The sequence below is a fragment of the Quercus lobata genome, chromosome 4 (assembly GCF_001633185.2).
Source record: "Quercus lobata isolate SW786 chromosome 4, ValleyOak3.0 Primary Assembly, whole genome shotgun sequence".
NCBI lineage: Eukaryota > Viridiplantae > Streptophyta > Magnoliopsida > Fagales > Fagaceae > Quercus > Quercus lobata.
Genome location: NC_044907.1, coordinates 92,472,760 through 92,493,563, shown reverse-complemented (window position 1 = coordinate 92,493,563; position 20,804 = coordinate 92,472,760). Strand labels below are relative to the sequence as shown.

Genomic DNA, 20,804 nt, shown 5'->3' with positions numbered 1-20,804 from the left:
GTTGGTTTCCCCAGAAGTTTGAGTCCGAGGACCATACAAGACCTTGGTTCTGTCCAAAACTTATGTTTTCTTTAAAGTAGTTGGTTTTCCCATAGGTTTGAGTTCGAGAACCATGCAAGACTTTGGTTCTGTCCAAAACTTATATTTTCTTTAAGTTTCAAGGATTAGCCCCTCAACCAAGGTGTGGGGCGTTGACATGATGTTGGAAGCCCCTAGAACTGCCTGTGCCACTGGCGCTTCGAAGTATAGCCCCTAGTGGAACTTTATATTAGGGCAACAACGGCGGGCTGCTGGTCATGATAGAGGGGCTTTCGCAGACCCTTATTTGACAGGAGCTTGATCCTACCACCGCTTGTGCCAACACACAAGCCCTTCCCATAGACGGTGTCAATTGTAAGGACTCAATTTGTAACGATCCCAAATTGGTGTTGGGTTCGAACGTTAAAGACCCAAACAATAAATTTTGTAAACAATGGGCTGAAAGGCTAAGCCTTGGTCACCGGATAGTGGTTAGTCATGGTGTTCATGGTGGACGCATAGAGGTGAACTAAGTTTGTCCATGGACCTTCTCCATTGAGCTTAATGTTCTTATTATTCCTTTCACTTTTTTGGTGCAATTGTTTCAGCCCCTTTTTTTTTGGTGCATGAATCCTTACATTATATAGTCCTTCTTAGTTGATCCTGACCTTCCATCTGTCGATCAGGCAGGTAACTACTCGAGTGTTTGTCCCATTAGCTGCCTCCCCCCACTTTCTGTTAGTTGTAATAACTGAAGTCACACTATTCAAGGTTCTTTTCCCATCAATGTGGCCAGGACGTTTGTTGGCGCATTCAATGCGGAGGTGACGTCTTTTCCTTAAGCCACTCCCACACTGTACCCCCATGAGAGTCCCATTCTACTCGCCTTTTCTTTTGGGAGCACTTTGGAAGCTGCCTTTGATAACATGTCGTTTTTCCCTTTTAGGCCTTGGGATGCCGAGGATAGGGCCATTCTCGGCTGCACCTCTAGGCCATTTGGACTTCTGCTGCTTGTTCTCGGCAATTACTCTCCTCAACGCGGGCCTTGGGCTCTAATAAAAAGTGGGCCAGGACCACAAATTCTCTGGCCCCACAATTTTTTATATATGACAATTGTTGGGCTTTGCCGGAGGAACCTTGTCAAGCCTAACTAACCGACAGTAGATACTAATTCATGACGTGGTTGACTGTTGATGTCGTTTGTTAAAGACCAACTCAAAAGGCATCAATTCCCACCTTAAAACATAAATAAATAAATAAATAACCCTCAGCATCAATTGCATTTTTTTTAGAGTTCGTTTAACGGGCATACATTAATAGTCTATTTTAATAAATTGTTAATGAAAAATTGAAAAAATTATTAAAAAATTTATATTTTCTTTTTTCATAATAAATTTCTTAAAATTTTTTACTAACATATTTCCCAAGGCATACATTAGTTTTCCTTTTTTAAATGCCGATATATACCAAACAAGGAGGCCGACTATTTTGCAATTTATTTTATATATTTACAATATAATTTTTTTTTTTTTTAAATGAGTGAAAAGTTAACTACGCCTTTTCACTCAAAATGTAATTGATTCTATGCCCAAATTTGCCTAACCCACTCGCTAGATCGAGCTCGGTAAAAACGACATATTGAACAGCTTTTACAGCTCTAATTGTTGGAGTGAATATCATGTCAATAACTAAATAAGTAAATTTGATATATATATATATATATATGTGTGTGTGTGTGTGTGTGTGTGTGTGTGTGAGTGTATATGTATATAAGTTTATAGAGGCTACGTAGTAAAATTTTATGTGGTTTATCTAACGTCAGAACTTATTTTTAGTTAACATGTAATTTATGCAAATGTCAAATCAATATTCAATATATATATATATATATATATATATATATAAGCAGAGACCTCATGTTAGAAAGTATGAGGTTGTGCCATGTAGAGCATTCTTTGAAGTTCTCTTTATTTAGGGTTCTAAATCAACAAAGTTTGCATTTATATCAAAAAATTAGTTCATTAAATTAGCCAATAGAGTAAATGCTTATATTAATTATCTATAGTTATGCATTAATTATTTATATCAAATAAATTTATATGATTATTTTTATAAATTCTATCTAAGAGAAAATTTTTAGTTGGAATAATAATAATAAATTTAGAATATGACATTCTTACTCATGTTTAGTTGCTTCGACAACAATTGACACAAGAGCCATAAAAAAATGAAATATTTGTGAATTCACTTAAATAAATCTAAGTCCTTTAAATTTTCTAACTCCTTTCGGTCACATGTAATCGATATATCTATATAAAACTGAAGCTTCTAAAGTTCTCACAATTTTCCACATTAACACAATATTTTTTTAAAAAAAAACATAAAAGCAAAATAAAGCTTTTCAAAAACCCGATAAAATTTTCTCCCCCAATCCTCCTTCCTCAGTCCCACGAAACCCAATAAACTTTTCTCCCCCAAGCAAAGCCCACCTTCCATCCAAAGACACACAGCTTCTTCCATCAAAAACACAAATTCCTCAATCAAAACCCACCATACCCACAAAAAGTACGCTCTTCTCTCCCTCTCACTCTCTCTGAAATTATTTTTCTGTCCACAACTTTGAAACATTTCTTTGGTAGTCCAAGGCCAATTTACTCCAAACCACAAATCTCCACAACTTCCATTACCGAATGGCTTATCTAATTGAAGAGAACACAAGAGAAGGATAACAAAGAACAATACTACAAGAGAAGGATCAATGTAGAAAAGAGCACTACTACAAGAGAGGGATAACAAAGGATTTAATTGTGCAGAAAAGAAAAAGAAAAATAAAGAGGCAAGAAGAGATAGTTACAGAAGATACAGTGAGAAAGAGATGGAATTTTTAATACTGGTAACTTGACATCGTCCCGCCTTCTTCTTCTTCTTTCTTTTTTTTTCTTCCTCTTTGTGTTGCTTTACCCAGATGTGTAGTTTGGGTTTCCTTTTTAACTTTTTTAGTATGATGTTTTGTTAAACGTGCCCATACTTGTTTGACACACCATGTGAATTGATTCTAATTCAATTTTTTGCACATTACCGATGTTAATAGCATCTGGAAACAAGTGCTTTTAGCCTTTTGGTTTATAATGATAATAATTACAATTGTACATAAATTTTTATTGATAATATTGAAGTATATCAAGTATAATAAATCTTAAAGTTTTTAACAATTTATTTAAGTTTTGCCTAATAAACACATAAATGCATAAATAAATATTTATATCTATTTATTTATATATAAAATTAGCGGTTACTTCAAAACAATTCAAAGGTATTATCAAAATGTGTTTCTATTCAGTGTTGACTCTCTTGAAATAGTCCCGTGGGTAGTGGTATACTTTTGCAAAAGTGAAAAATGAAGCTTTTGGGAAGGTGCTTGGTTTACAAACACCATTCCATACTTATTTACAAAGGTACCTTTCATTCAATAAACACATTTTTAGTTAATAAGTACATTTTCATTCAATATGCACCTTTTGGTATATCTAATACTAAGAGTTATGACATTTCAATAAGCACCTTTTAGTATATATATTACAATATATATTTTATATACCTATATATACAACACAAATTAAATTAGAGATTCAACATTCTCTCTCTTATTCCTTCCCATAAAAAACTAATAAATAAAACAACATTTCTTTCTTTTGTCTAACTAATAAAACTTTGAGCTATTTCTTTCAATATATATATATATATTTTTAAAAAAAATTTATGCATTTTTGCTTGGTAATCCAACTCAAAAATAATGATTTTTTTCCCTAAAACTTATCCAAAATCTATTCCTGTGCATCGCACGGGTTAGCGACTAGTATATATATGTGTGTGTGTTTAATATAATTTTTCTACATTTATATGAGAAACAATAATTGAAGGATATATGCATTTTTTTAGTAGGCATGAAACATGCTAATCTATATTAACCACTATATCATGTAATTTTCAATTTGAACACACATATATATATATAGTATGATTTCTATTTTGTCTATAAAATAACTAAAGACTACAATTTTTTACAAGGAAATTTATTCAAAATTTATTTTATACATCGATAGTTTGGAGATATGAATCATAAATATCTCTATTGGAAATTGAGGTGCCAACCAATTAACCAACAATATTCTTGACAAACTTATTGAAATATTAGAAAAAACTAATAATAAATTACACCGCACATCGTGCAAGAATTGAGGGCCATCAATTTTCGCTTCAATTTTAGAATAGTATAATCTAATCATCCAATTAAAATATATAGATTTGATAGGTTTTCCTTACATAAAAGCAAGTCACATTGTTTTTTTCTTTAATAGAATTAACTTGAAGCAACATTTTAGGCTTGCCTTGCTTTTTGGTATTGTTAGGATGGAGCATTGATGCTACTAACTCTGATGAGTGTTTTGATTAGCCCTCATAATGCATTTTTGTGATGATGACTTCCAGGTTCTACTCCCTACAATGGAGTCCGTGGGGAGCCTGTTTTATCCAAGTAGCTTGGCACCGGTATTGTAAGAGAAAGCTTGATAAGTCTTTGCATGAAGTAGAAGACAGACTGCAAGATGCTTTGGCAAATGAAGCTGGGACCTCGCCAAGTCTTGGTGCTACTATTTATGCATCAAGGTTTGTTGCAAATGCACTTCGAACCTTGCGACAAAATGGTGCACGCAAGACTAGAGTGCCACAAAGATTGCTACCACTGCTGCCACAGAAGCCCGCTGAACCCAATTTTGATGCTGAAAATCATTAGTAGCATGGCGTTTCAAGTGAATTATACTGTAAGTTTGTGTTATACATGCATAGTTCATATGTGAGAGTTTTCTGTACATATATATATATAGCACGTGTAACATGTTTTATAAGCAAAAATCCTACTTCAAAGTATCTAAATGATTTATAAGCTGGCATCAATAATTCTCTGTTCTCAATAGACAATGAAAGGCACCCTTTATCAACAATGATTCTCCAAACTTTAAAATCCTATTGGTGCCTTAAGAACTTTAAAGTTTGAAGAGATGTTTAGAGATAAGTATGTGTGACATAATCTCACACTATCATCTTCATAAAAAAGAAGTCAGCAAAAAAACAAAAACTACATATAAAGAGAATAGTGATTCAATAGACTATTTGAAAGCTGGATTCCACAAAGTAGGCCAGAGCATATGATATTTTTGCTAGTTAAAACTAGTTTGTTGTGATAACATGCATATGAGAAAACTAAAATTAAAATAAATAAAAAAATTAATCTTGGAAGGGATGTGTGTTTTAAAATTTTGAGTTTGGAAGGGATGTAGTTTGCTGCGACAATATGTATTTTATTGTCAGCTAGCTTGATTTTGTGGTTTACTAAACACTTTCCTATAACTCACTGTTTTTAAAAGAAAGCAAGCATTTTCCTAGTGATTTCTAATTCATACGACAATATCTCGCCTTGTAAGAATTAGATAAAGAGTTATTCTATAATTACAACTTTTATTGGACTCTTTTCCACAATTATTTTGTAGCAAATTGTGACTAACTGTATATCACTTTCACATTTACTTACTATTTTTTCTTCACTGCTCACAATTAGCCACAAATGATAATTGTAACAAATGGTGTGGAAAATGCTATATGGTCTTAGAATTTTTGTGAGATAAAAATATGATAGTTTTTCATCTTGAAACAACAAGATAGATTGGATGTTTTGTAGATGGATAAGACTTTAGATCCTCTTATTCTATAATAATTGCTATACTTATTATTAGGACAAGACAGCAATCGGTTCTTTACTTTATAAGATAATTTATTAGTTGAGCTAACACAAATCCAAAAGATTTATTAGATTCAAAATCTATTAAATGTGTATTAAAATAAAATACATATATATATATATATATATATATATATATATATATATATATTGCTGAAATAATAATACCAACTACTCGTCAAAGGTAATAAATATTGCTGAAATAATACTCATAAGCACCAAACTTTCTCGTATCATGATGTCTGGTGTGGGGTGTGTTGCTGCCATTGCCAACAAGGTCAAACGTTGGATTGCATGATATGAGTGCTCAATTATAATTATTCTCTTAGACTTCATCCGTAAAATAAAAATTTATCTTAGACTTAAAAAATAAAAATGGCCAAGTTTTGTAAGGTTTGAATCATATTAAATTTATAGAGCAGATATATAAAACTATATAAAAAAAATCTAAGATAACAGTACTCCAACAAAAGGTTGTTGGGCTTTGTGGAGCCTAGTTTTTTTGTTTGATCCAGTTTGACGACTCGACCCGAATAATATTACGTGGTTTTTAATGGGAAATTTATTGAGGCATAGTCCATGAAGCGTGGTTTTGGCCCATTATGTATATGTAAACCGACTTTGCCGTGATTAGGGTTTTTAAGATTGTAGGTTGTTGTTGCCGAATTCTTGAGGGTTAGAGAAAAATATTGTAGCCACAATTTGGTACTCTATATTCTTCCCTGAAAATAGTGAAATCCCTGCAACTCCGTGGACGTAGGCAAATTGCCGAACCACGTAATTATTGTTTTGTGCGTGTGATTCTTTTCTTTGGCGTGTGTTTTTCTCTATTTTTGTTTCTCATAGGTTGGGAATTTTGATTAAATTCCCTACAAAGGTGTCTGTATATCTGTGTCAAATTGTATTTAACACAATAAGATTTGCCCCTTTGTAAAGGAATTAGGAATTTTTGGCCTGGTGGTGACTACTGGTGAGGACTTTGCTTGGTATCTCGACTATATTTTGCACCACCTGATAATAACTGGTGGGCATTTGGACCTTATCTACAATGGTGATGGAGATATTTCAACTTTATAGACGTATATATCTTGGTAAAGATATTCAAACCAATTTCTAGATTGTTATTAAGGAGAAGGTATACCTTGTTACGAGTATATGTATCTTCTCATTCACAAAAGATACATATAACCGTAACAAGGTATATTTTTCCGTTATTAAGACCTCTGTATAACTTCTTCAACATATGTTAGAATATGTTTCTCAAGTTCTAAAGTTTCTTCTCAAAGAAAAAATATATATAAACTTGTTAGAAAAATTTATCATTGGCCATGTGGTGTTAGTTAAGCTGGTAGGGTTTTTGTTTTTGTGGTTTTTATTTTATTTTTATTTTTATTTTTTTTATGAATAAGAAAAGATGGTCTTCAATGTGAATTCATCAATCCCACGTCATGTGACAATAAAGGCAATACCATGTAAAACATCGAGGCCTTTATGAAGATATTGTTGTGGGCACAACACATTAGTTGAAGAGTCACTATTTGAACCAATCAACTCCTGCAAGCATCATATGAAACGATACAAGAACTCGTACCACCAAGTGAGCTACTCATGCCTTGTGTATGTTTCCCAAAGGTCATGCATTTCACTCCTCATAGCTATCTCTTTTTATGTGGGTATGAGACGGCTCATATGAACCATTAAAGTAAGATAACACACCCAACCACCCAAAAAAAAAAAAAAAAAAAATCTTTAAATCTTCGAAAAATCTAGGACCACACATTTTTGGGCCACAACTTTAATGGGTTAGGTTGTAAGTGATGGAGAAAAAATTGTAAATCTATGTGAAAGTAACAAATAGTCAGTCACATAAAATAGTTGTGAAATGTGTGGTTTTAGAATTTCTCTGAACCTTCACATTCCCTTTATAATAAAAAAAAAAAACCAAAATTATACCACACCACCACTCCACCAAGTAGCCTTACAAGTACTAAAAGTTACCAATCACACCTTTTTTTTTCTTTTTTTTTTATAATATATTAACCAATCACATTCTTTGTTACATAATTTGTAAATTTTATGTAATATAACTTGTAATATTTTTAGCATTTTCCATTTACCTTAATTAATTCCATTAAACTAAAATAAATGATGAAAGCTAGGAAAGAAGTCAAAGAATCCCAAAAAAAAAAAAAAATCGTCTCCCCCATCCTATGGCCAATCTCCGGCTCCCTAATCATAGTGACCACTGGAAGGAAGAAGCCAAAAAAAAAAAAAAAAAAAAATCTCACTAGAAAAAGAAACCAAATAGTTAATATTATGCATTTAAATCAATACCCACCTGGAAAACTTTCAGAATATGAAATACCCACTATGAATTATTTGGACTAGCTCAATTGTGACTATTGTTTGTTAATCAAACTCTCTTCTTTTTTGGGTTCCAGTTAACCTAATTAGTAAAGTTTCTAAGAATTGAATAAGAGATTTAGGATTCAATCCCTGCATACACCAAAAATTGATTAGTGTCTTTGTCTGATGACAAAAAACTATCATTAAAAGTGGAAACTACAAAATTAGTTTTGTCCTTCAGAAAATATCAATCATTTAGCAAAAATCATTTATCACAAACCTTATATCTGGAGGTTAATTTTTTAAAATGAATTAAAGTCACGTCCAAGTTAACTGAGTTAAATGCTCATATATTTAATTATTGATGGTTCTTCCTGAAAAAATCCAGACTCCAGAGCCAGCAAGTAGTGAGGAGCTTAATTCATGATCACAATGGACGTTGCATTAAGGACTTATGAGCAGTTATAGATGATCTTCAATTAGCTTTCTAGCCCATTTGTTAGTTGAACCTCTGCTAAACTTGTTATACACTTTTTGACTAATAGTACCAATCTATTAGGATCCTCCCCATATGAAATTGATTCATTTCGTGGTTCAGATTAACTATTATAAATAAGATAGTGAATCCAGTGTCATATCATTTAAGATTAACATCATTTAAAATTTTAAATGACGTGACATTCGGTACGGTTTTTTACCATTAAAAAAAAAAAAAAAAGACTATTACCATTTCAAGTGAAATGGAAAATGCATCTTGTCTGCTCATGATTTCTATTCCTCTATTGTTATAGATTGCAAATCTCTCATGAGCTTGATATATTATCTAGAGCTACTTCATTCCTACCATGAAGGAAATCAAACAACTGATTTCCTAGCAAAACTTGGTTACTCATAAGGCTTGTCTTTTGTTGTTCATTCTTCATAGCACTCCTCCAATACACAGCTAAGAACTTTCTAAGATTTTGATATGTCAAAATTCGTATTCAACCTGTTATGTAATATTTGTAACTACAACAAGTCTTTTGTTTAGTTTTTGGTTAAAATTTGATTCACTCCCTTGAGTTTTACTTTAATTCTCAAATTGTTTTCAAAATTTTAATTTTTATCAGTTTAGCCTCACTCAGACTCAGTCAAAATGAAGTCAATCTGGTTCTTCTGTGGAAATCTTGTCGTTCGATGAATATTATTTCTATTAAAAAAAAAAAAGTTGAAACTATTGTATTTGCTAAATGATTTGGATAGAAGAACCATATCTGCTTAATTTAACAAAGTGAAGGACTAAATTAACAAAAATCAAACATTAAGGATTAATTTGACAATTGACGTGAAAGTTAAGGGATTAAAGAATAATTCTAGAGTAATTCTAAGACGAAATAATTCTAGATATAAAGGTTCAACCACTAGTACTCATCATCATACACTGCACCTACATATGTAGGAACAAAGAAATGTAGGTAGTAAAGGAACATAATTTGACTTATGCAATCATGAGTTCCAATCAGCTCAATTATTAAAATCTTAACATTAAAAGAAAAGAAAAAAGAATAGCGTTTACTTGAATATTTATAGAACAATAGGATTTGATTTGTTACATCCCTCATCTGTAGGGTTTCAAATGTAATTTTTCCTTTTTATAATTGTGAATAATTTGCTGGTTATTTTTTCAATTTAGATCAGTTGTGGAATTCAAAATGCAATTAAGTTATCCACAAGTACGTAGAGCCACAGAGAAAGAGAGTTGGACAAGGACGCACCCCCTCTATTCATTCATATTTTGTGAGTGAATATTAAGAGTAATAAACTCTCACTTCCAATTAAGGGATAAACTCTAGCACACTTTTTAGACAATCAATTGATATTGATACCCCAGAAAAGATGAAATTTGTAGAAAAGATATTAAAAAAAAGAAAAAAAAAAAAAGAAAAGACAACACAAACACAAAACACAAAACAAAATAAAACAAAACAAAGCTTTTGTCCTAATCTCATAATCGCTTTTGTCCTAATCTCATAATCTGTTTGTTTTTGCTGCACAACTTCTGTTTCACTGTTAACATGAACATACTTGCTACCAAATCATACAATGCTTCATATACTTCATGCCAAAAAAGACTTTTTCCAGGTGTAATATCTACCTGCAGCCAAAGTCAAAATGACATTTTTTGGTGTTTTTAACAAAGACATCAAGGGTTCGAATCACTCTCTGCCACTTAAAATTTGTGTTGTGTGTGTGTATAAAACATGTGATTTTTCATGTCTTTGCTCAGTTTTCAATGTACCCTTTTGGTATGTGCGTGTGAGAATACCATAAGCTAGACTTCGTCACTGCATTTCATCAAATACCCATTGTATGTGAAGTTATCTGCATTGTAGTTACACTAAAATTTTGTATGAAATAGAACAATGGATTAACAATTGTGAAGAAGATAAGAGTTAAGATCTTGAACTTATGAATCTGGCAGCCTAAATGGATGTTGTTAGACTAATAAATTGGAAGAAGATTGGAGGGAACTGAAAGATAGGTAGTCTAGACTAAGTCATGCTAGAACAAACACTGTTGGCAGCCACAAGTGGAGAATCAGTAGTGACACCATAGTAAAGAAAATGCCTCAAGTAAAGCTAGAGGTTATTGCTTCCATAACTTTCATAATTAAATTGACAAGAAAAATAAATGACAAATTTTGTACTTGTCATTACAAAATGGTTGCATATTAAGGACAAAATCAACTGTTTAATGAATCTCCATCTACTAAATAAATAAGAGGGATACTTCATGATTAGTGGAGTTAAGCCATCAGATGGTAAATTTTGTACTTGTCATCACAAAAATATTGCATCACATGTTAACTAAATCAGCAACCCATTTGAATTTTGAAGGCCCTTGTGCTCTGGCAAGGCTGAGCTCTGACATTTCAATTGCCATCATCATCATCGTTGAAGGCTGAGCTCTGATCAGTACAATTGTCATCGTCATCAAACTGTGGTCTTGTGTTCAGGCCTAGCAAATAAATAAGAGGGATAGTTCATGATTAGTGGAGTTAAGCCATCAGCAACCCATTTGAATTTTGAAGGCCCTTGTGCTCTGGCAAGGCTGAGCTCCGATCATTACAATTGTCATCATCATCATTGTCGAAGGCTGAGCTCTGATCAGTACAATTGTCATCTTCATAAAACCGTGGTCTTGTGTTCAGGCCAACTAAATAAATAAGAGAGATACTTCATGATTAGTGGAGTTAAGCCATCAGATGGTAAATTGTATACTTGTCATTACAATAAAATATTGCATCACATATTAATTAAATCAGCAACTCATGTGAAGGCCCTTGTGCTCTAGCAAGGCTGAGCTCTGATCATTACAATTGTCATCATCATCTTTGTCATCAAACCATGGTCTTGTGTTCAGGCCTGTGAGTATACTCGGAATCTATATGCACAAAAGCTCTCGCAACTTCAGGGAGTTGCTCCAGCTTCTCTTGCAGTGTCTCACCAATGTCATGCGTTTTGCTCAGAACCATGTCTTGTGGCAAAACTATGTCAACCTCCGCAAAATAATGATCACAACCAAATGTGTATGCTCTTACTGTGTCAATTTTCTTGATATCTTCATGGTGGTTCCATATCAGATATGTCAGCTTTCTCAAAAATTCAGGTGGTGCTGTCCTTCCAATTAGGGCAAATAAATTCTCAAAGAACGTCTTCTTCCATGTATTCATTGTATATAATAGTATCTGCATCACAGGTTCAAGAAATCATTGTAATAAGATAAGAGGAAGGTTCAATTCCAAGGAGCCAAGAAGAATTCCATCCTCATGCCACTTATAGATCCATATCAAGGCATAGAATGGAAGTGGAATATCACTTGAGAGAGAGAGAGAGAGAGTGTGTGGAAATACCAATTTTTTTTTTATACAAAACACAGTAAGTGGTAATTGTGATGGTTTTAAGAAAGAAAAGATATTAAAAACCAGTGGAGTAGCTGAACCCAATTATCTACAGTACAGTAAAAAGTGGAGATGGGTCAGGTATTTGAAAAAAAACAAGTCAGTTGCATTGAACTCACTATAATAGCTCCAGTAGGATCAATCCACCAATAGTATCGACTGGCCAGGACGACTGTTGCCAAACTGATAAAATTGGTTTTAACATCAGAAAAATGATGTTCAGCATAGGCTCTAACAAATTTATCTTTAAACCTTCGACAATAGACCACGAGCATAAACTTCACCAAAGTTACAGATGTCATTATTCCAATTATCCATTTCTCCTTCTGAGGATCCTTTTCAGGCACAGACTGTAATCAGCACATGAAATGAAGACTATATTAATCACTGATATTGTAAATGAATACAATATAGAACTTTAGAACGATAAGTGTATCCAACAGCTCAGACTGCGATCTAACTAGGGCCTCATACATTTGGGTAGTACCTCAAAACCTATGCCAACCTTTTTGTAAAGTACCAATGACTAAGGAAACATTGGAGCTCTGAGTTCTGACAAGACATCAAGAAGGGTGCTAATCTTTAAAACCTTCTCAAATTCAACGGATAAAATGTGTCCTAGTCCTGTGCTCACCGCCGTCTATATCCTTAATTAACTTAGGTTGAAGCTAATATTATCAAAGTTGCATACCTTTGTAATAATTGTTGAGCCGCCTGCAACAGTACTTGTAATCCGAAAGATCCAAAAATAATGATTCCCTGCAAGTTCAATATATGATGCATTATAGCAAAAGTGTTAAAACAGAGTCTGGGCATATCTGATGCGATTATTAGCTTGCCCTGAGTCTATATCCCCAAAAATCATTGTCCCCTTGATCCTACATTCAAAAACTAGCCCAAAACCAATGCTATTTATTCCTAAGTGTAGATTGTTTGACCACTTTTCCAATTTATCACCCAAAAAAAAGAAAAAAAGCGTTATTCCAAAGTGTCTATTCCTAGCTTGATATGCAGAAGCAAAAAGCCAATGGTCCCCTGCATTTTGTCAATTAACAAGTTCTGCCAAAAACCTTTTTCTATTTTTTGCAAACTCAAAAGACTCTAAGCATAATATTTCCATAACAAAATGAGAGTCTAAAGCATGACCTGATGAAATCTTTAGGCAAGCATTTACATTAATTTCAAACTGCTTGTAATAGAATAAAAGTAAAACTGTACCCTAACACCATTAAATGTTTTTCCCTCTAGCATTTGTGGAATAAGATACAGTTGAGGCAACACCAGTAATGGTTGGAAATATTTATTTACCTCATTGATCACAATAAGGATTGCTGAAAGTGAAATGAAAAAAGGGAAACATGAAACCTATTAAACTGATTGCATGAAGGGAGAGGCTTAAATTCAAATATACATTAAGGTGTTTCCAAATGCAGCCTCACAATTGTTGGGTTGAATGACTTACCACTGGCTGCATCCGTTTCTTTCCAATTGGATACCGATGCTGGTTTGGGTTTTGCATAGCATGAGATGTAAACCACAATATAAATCCCCACAAGAGATCAAAGAGTGGAGCCAAGATTGAGGCAATAATTGCCAATGATTTGCTCTCAATAGAAGCAAAAACCTTTGCTGCAAAGAGCACGATGTTAGCTGTGTTTGTTATATAGATAGCCATCCTCACACTCTTCGCCAACTGCTTCATCTCATCCTGATAAAAAGTAAATAGATTAACAAAAAAACAAATAATCAGTTTCTGTTTTCCGAGACAGATTTTAGTTGAAAAGATTTTTGCTTTTTGTTTTTTTAGGGAGTGTTAGGAACCCATTGGTTCCTAAAAAGGATAAATGGGAATTGTATGGAAATGGATGGGGAATTGCATGGAATCTTATTCAAGGTAGTCACCCTCCAAAAAATTTATTAAGAGGGAAACAGAGAGAAAGTATTGCACAAAAGCCACAATTTGGTTTATTCATTTAGCGCCTAATTTTGAATTAAAATCATGTATTAATAGGATACTAACTCTAATCTAATTGGCCCATGTGGCTTAAGATGATTGGCTAACTATTTTAGCATATGTGTTCTTAGAACTAGTCATGTGTTAAGTGTGTTATATGTGCTTAATCCCTAACTAACTATTTGAAAAGATGAAATTACAACAATTATTAAAAGATTGCGAGAATCATATCGATATTCCTAATTCCTATAACATAATTTGGGGTTCCTAACATTTCTCTCTCCCTCAAAACACTTACTTAGAAAGTGGCGTTATTGAGTGGCATCTTCATGAGGGGGTGACCGGCCACTAAACCAATATTCCAAGGACATCTTGACCATCGTATTCACACATTGCTTCTTCTTATGTTGGCACCAAACATCATCTTGAACCCTTAGCTAATAGCTCATCTTCCAATATTCCAATGACATCTTGACCATCCTATTCACACATTGCTTCTTCTTAAGTTGGAACCAAACATCATCTTGAACCCTTAGCTCATCTTCCAATGATGAATTGCAACGTGTTCGCTTCCCATTCTCATCAATGTGAATAAGAGGATTTTCATAAACTAGCTTGAAATAAACCAGCAGTTCATGGCTTCATGCAAAGCCCACTGCATAATTAGATAATCAAGTAAAGATGTATCATTTTGAATGGAAATCAAATTTATTGCCATGTTTGCATCAAAGCTTCTGACTTCCTTGTTTAGTTTTCTGGAGTCATCCTTGACGTACAATGAGTTGTAGTAATTTGCTCCTACGAAGTCAAATGAACCCTTAACCTGATTTAATTCAAGATTGGTGAAGACTGGAATTCTTGAGCCTACGATTATTTTATTACATCAGGATAGTCTCCATAAATCTAGGAATCCACATGCCAACCAATTAGAAGTCCTTAGCTCGCTGAGTGGTGATTGCATCTTCAACCGTGAAGCACACATCTGCACATGTATACAAACTTCCTGCAATAACAATCTGTGAAACTTACATACTGCAACAGCGCTCGGACACCCCAAGACAGTTCTAGGAAGCAATCAGGAGTTACTGGATATAAATCCTAGACCACCATGCTGACAGTCAATAGTGTGCCACCAACGTGCATGTCTGTTTGGTCCATGTCTTCATCCTAAATGACATGAGTATCCCCATTAGTTGAAGCATGAGTTTGGCTAACATCAATGACCAGTCAAGCAGTGTGTTGTTCAGTGGTAGCCTCTCCATTGGTGCATTAAGGATCGGTGTTTGAAACCAATCTTGTAGACTACATTAAACTCCATCCAATTGGTGCAGAATCCCAATGCCTTCAGTGGTAGCCTCTCCATTGGTGTATTAAGGACCGATGTTCAAAACCAATTTTGTAGGCTACATAAAACTCCATCCAATTGATGCAAAATCCCAATGCCTCCGCTTCTTGAATCCATTTCTACACCTTTCCCTCCATGTGATAAGAGGAATCGAAAATCCAGGATTTGAATTGATGTCCTTTCATTGAGTGTTCCTAAATTGCATTGATTTATCCTAAGGATTTCATTTCAATTGGAATTTGGTTATTCACCATGTAAGAGGATCCCCCTAAGGATCCATGTCTGAATGGTTAAAGCGCCCAACTCATAATTGGCAAGATAGTTACCACCTATCATACGGCTTTCTAACTTCACTTCTTTTTTTGGTCGTTCCATTCTGTTGATCGAAGGTAGTATAAGAGATCTGCAACCCCCTGAAATGAATTACATCCATGTGATAAAAGGACGGCTTGAAATGTGGTAAGAGTATTGTCAAGAGTAAAGAAATCATAGACTTGAGAAGCCACATAAAAGAATCTCAACCTTTGATTTTGGTAACTCCGTGTAACTTTGATGCAATGCAACGGATTCAATCATATCAAGATCGATGGCTTTGATGGCACTTGTTAGGAAATTAGTGGTTCCTAACGGGGATGAATGGAAATTGTGTGGAATTTGAATGTATTCAAGGTAGTCAATCTACAAAGAATTATTAAGAGAGAAAAAAAAACACCACGCAACAAATTGATTAATTGACTTAATACTTAATTGAGAATTAAAATTATGTGTTTATAGGAGGCTAACTCTAAATTAATTGACTCACATGGCTCAAGATGATTGGCTAACTATTTTAGTATGTGCTCTAAGAATTAGCCATATGTTAAATGTGTTACATGTGCTTAATTCCTAACTAACTAACCAATTGAAATGATGGAATTTCAACAATTATTAGAAGATTACAAGAATTATGTCTGTATGCCCATATAGCATAATTTGGGTTCCTAGTAGAGGCAGGTTGGGGGGGGGGGTGGGGCCGCGGGCATATAAGGGGAGCTTGAAACTTTTATTAAACAGGTTCACAAGGAAACAAACGTGTCATAGAGGAAGAAATATGATCACAAATACTAGTCATTCAATTTATTTCTATAATCAAACTCAGAAATTTCCTTCTTGTTCTGTTCCAAAATTTTCCATCTAACACCACTATAATGCACATACATTTAAAATCATCAAGCTGGGGTGGAAATACAATTAAAACAAAACCTATAAAATCTCACAAGAAGTATATGAAAGTTTTTTAGTTTTTGGGGGCTACGAGTGCAGAAAACCAACCTCTGTTAGATTTCCAGGGGCACAACCTGTTTCAATCATGGTCTCCATCTCAGTAAACCCTTCAATTAGCCTTTTTTGTTTCTTGTAGTAATCATTGACCTTGCATCGTTTCCCTACAGCCAAAGAGTACAACTTTCACATTTCATTCATCACTATAATAATGGACAAGGAGGTGAATGAAAGCATCCAAAGTCATCAACTATTCATGTTTCATTTTCCAAAAGGACATCGGGTATGTTAAAGAATAATAAAACATTGATACATTATAACTCTAAAACAACTGAAAACGAAAGGAAGTATGTGAGGTACCTAGCCAAAACTCCAACAGGAACTTCAAAGCTGTCAGGTTATCTAAAGTTATTCACTAAAGCCTTCTGACTCCATCATTCAGAAACATTGCCAATTTTGTTGTATCCGTGCATTCATATTACATACATAAGGATTTGTGATTGTGAAGAGGGCTTACTTGGGGTACGAAGAAAGCGTAGAATGAAGGAGCCATGTTCAGCATCCCTTCTTTCAGGCAATTTAGGGAACCCTTCCAGATTTATCCTCCATGACATGTCCTCCTTCTCCACGGCTGATGACAGAAGAGGCTCTGTTTTGCTTTCAATGTTTGCCTCCACCATTATGCTTCTCACGTCTGTTGGCAAAAGAGGCTCCATTTTGCTCTCAATGTCTGCCTCCACAATGCCCTCCTTCATGTCTTGAGGCAAAAGAGGCTCTGTTTTGCTCTCAATGTCTGCCTCCACTATGCCTTTCACGTCTTGTGGCAAAACACACAGAAATAAACACCTGCCTATCAATAATATTAGACGTACATAAAATTTGTGAATTGGGCTTACTTGGGGTACGAAGAGGATGGCGCAGAGTGAAGGAGATATGTTCACCATCCCTTCTTTCAGGAAATGCAGGGAACTCTTGCAGATTTGTCCTCCATGTATTAGAAGACATGTCCTGTTTCTCCACTTCTAGTGATAATAGAGGCTTCATTTTGCTGTCAATGTTTTCCTCCACCGCGCCTTTCACGTCTGGTGGCAAAAGAGGCTTCGCTTTGCTCTCAAAGTTAGCCTCTCTCTCTCTCCTCCTTGACATGGACAACGACATGTCCATTTTCTTTATAACTGTGTCCTTTATCTTCATAACTGGGAACAAAGGAAGCTCCATTTTGCTCCCATTGTTTCGCTCTATCTCTCCCTTACATGGCGCAGACGAATTCTCCACCTCTGGTGGCAAAAGAGGCTCCGTTTTGCTCTCAGAGTTTGCCCCTCTCTCTCTCCTCCTTGACATAGACGACGACATGTCCTTTTTCTCCACGTCTAGGGACAAAGATGCCTCCATTTTGCTCCCATTGTTTCCCCCTATCTCTCCCTTCCATGGCGCAGACGAATTCTCCACCTCTGGTAGCAAAAGAGGTTCCATTTCTCTCTCTCTCTCTCTCTCTCTCAGAAAGACACAAAAAGAATAAAAAGCAGATTGCTGAGGTTTTGGGGTTTGATTGCTACTACTCTTCTAGTGAGAATGAGACTGTTGGCTCTTTTATATGTAAAGAAGATGAGACTGATGAGTGAAGATGTGAAGCTTCGTTGCAAACTGAATGTCGGCAAAAAGGTTTTGTCTTCGTTTTGCACGCGGAAGGAAGGACCACGTAACTGTGTAATGCAGCTCGTTAATAACGTAAGGAAAATTGAATACAAATCCACATTTTTTGTTGCATATATCGTGATAATTTTTTTTTTTTTTTTTTGAAAAATGGACTAAGGTTTCTAAAACAAAAGGAAATATATATATATATATATATATATATATATATATGATTTTTCTTAACTTAAAATCTGAGGTGCTTGGGAGCTAAGAGAGAACGGTTCGAGTTGTGAAATTAGCAGTATATTATACTACTCCAGCTTGAAATTTTCATAATTGTTGAAAGATCTTAAATTCAAATAAATAAAATTGTCTTCACAAACCGCTGATCTCATGAGATGTTACATTGCATAAAAGGAAAATCAATAATCGTTAATTCATCTTAATTATCTTTTTAAATAAAATTAACTATTAAAAAATAGTACAATATTTTTTAGGAATTCAAAACATAAGTTATTAGCAAAAATATTCATTTTGTAATAAAATTTATTTATAACATTTTTTTTATCATTAAAAAATATTTACAATTTGAAAATTATTCTTTTAGTTTTAAACAAATTTTCTCAAACCCAAGTTTTTTTGCCCTACGGTCCAAAAGATGGCTTATGATGATTGCAACTCTTTCTATTTTTTATAGAAAAATTAAGGCCCCGTTTGGTTTAGAGCTAACTCATTCTCAGTTCTCTATTTTCAATTCTCATCACTCAAACCCAAAACTCAAAACTCAATTCTCAAAACCCATTTTCACTCAAAATTTACAAAATAACGTTTGGACTCAGTTCTCAGTTACCTATTTCTACCACTTTTCCCCAAACCCATGGGCCCCACCACTGACACTACCCATGGTGCGTCTGTTGCTACCCGCGTCTCGTTATTAATGAAAAACCCACTTTTTTTTTTCTCAGTTCTGCTTTACTTCTCCCACTTCTTCTTCTTTACTTCTCTAGACTGAAAGAGTCACCGTGTTTTGCCTCTTGCCTCTCACCTCCCACATCAACGCACGCTGACATCAAAACAGGTATTTTCTCTAATGCTCTTCACTCCGTCTCTCTGTCTCCCCTACTCTATTTCGATCCGTTTTTTCGTCTCTTGCTTTTGTCAATTTTTGAGAGACTGTTTTTGTGTAAAGACAAGAGTAGTGATTTCAGTGCCAAAGTTTCATCTTCCAAATTAGCCGTGAGGAGCAACCCAGCTTTTAGGCGCCCTTTGGTGTATGTTTGCTCTTTTACTTGTTATTTTCTTAGCTGGTAATATTGTTATCGTGAGTTTTTTGTGCATTTCTTTGTGGTGATTATGATTTGAAACTTTTATTATGGTAATGATCTGATTTACAATCATCTTGTGCATATTTTGCAATTTGGCAGTCACCCATTTTTTTTCAATTCATTTTTTCAAGGGGAAATGAGTTGGGATCTTTGATTTACTATTAGAACAAAAGAGGGTTCTTTGTTATTCTCCTGAAAGGTGACATTTTTTAGACATACTAAGAGTGACAATCCCCATCTGTTTGTTTAATGTCTCAAACTTTGAATGTGCACTCTATTTGTGGACTGGTTGCTCTTTTGGTTCAAAAAATTTATAAATATTGATTTCCTTTCAAGTTCTGAGAGAATTGTGAATGGTTACCTACTTACGATGCATAATATGTACCATTCAAAATGCATCATTTGTAAGGCTTAATTCTATATGCGCTCATGGTTCTTGATTACTGATATCATCCAAATATTCATACTCAGCGTTACATAATATTTTGACATTATTTTGACATTAATTCTATATTATGTTCTTTAGTTTTTGAAATCTTAGATTGCTATAATTTTTTTTTTTTTTGATGGATCTTCTATCAAATTTTGGGTAGTATAACATGTAATAAAAATGCATGTAATAACATGTAATAAAAATTCTTGTGGAGAAAAGGAGTGAGAAGGAAAGTAATAGTTCACTAAACAAGGTATATATCATAAGGTGTGATAGTGTAATCCAAATTTCTACCCAAAAAAAAAAATAGTGTAATCCAAACAACTGAAAATGCATTTTTATTACATGTTATACTACCCAAAATTATGGTAGTGGGTATTGCATTGTTCTATTATATGCAATGTGAGTTGGATGGATCTTCTATCAAATGTCTATGCATTGTTTTGTGATATGCATTTCATTTCAGTAATAGCTTGTAAGAGTTAAATTTGATTTGGCATATAATGAGATCAATGTATCCTTTAACAAGCTTGTTTTTTTTGTCCAAAGGAATTTTGAGAGGTGAGGAGGAGGATGGAGTGGTGATTTTGGATGTACATTGTCTTTTGGATTCATAAGAAAAAGATTGGAGAGTGTATTGGTATCTTAGGTTGAATCAAGTTAGGAGTGGATATACATTGTCTTTTGGATATACATTGTCTTTATTAACATATTTTGTCTTCCTTAAGCCCAAACTCCCATTCTCTTTTGATTT

The 20,804-nt window shown here is 34.1% G+C and overlaps 1 protein-coding gene across 1 annotated transcript in view; it reads right to left on the bottom strand.

Moving 5' to 3' along the window:
* LOC115983275 (metal tolerance protein 10-like) overlaps positions 1 to 17,824 on the bottom strand; it is a 98,509-nt gene extending 80,685 nt beyond the window's left edge. Inside the window, exons 1-2 of the mRNA XM_031105923.1 lie at positions 17,554 to 17,824; positions 17,175 to 17,474 (exon numbers count right to left, since the gene is read on the bottom strand). Coding sequence (XP_030961783.1) covers positions 17,175 to 17,474; positions 17,554 to 17,821 — 568 coding nt within the window. The 5' untranslated portion in view covers positions 17,822 to 17,824. The remainder of the gene's footprint in view (positions 1 to 17,174; positions 17,475 to 17,553) is intronic.
* Positions 17,825 to 20,804: the final 2,980 nt, after the last annotated feature.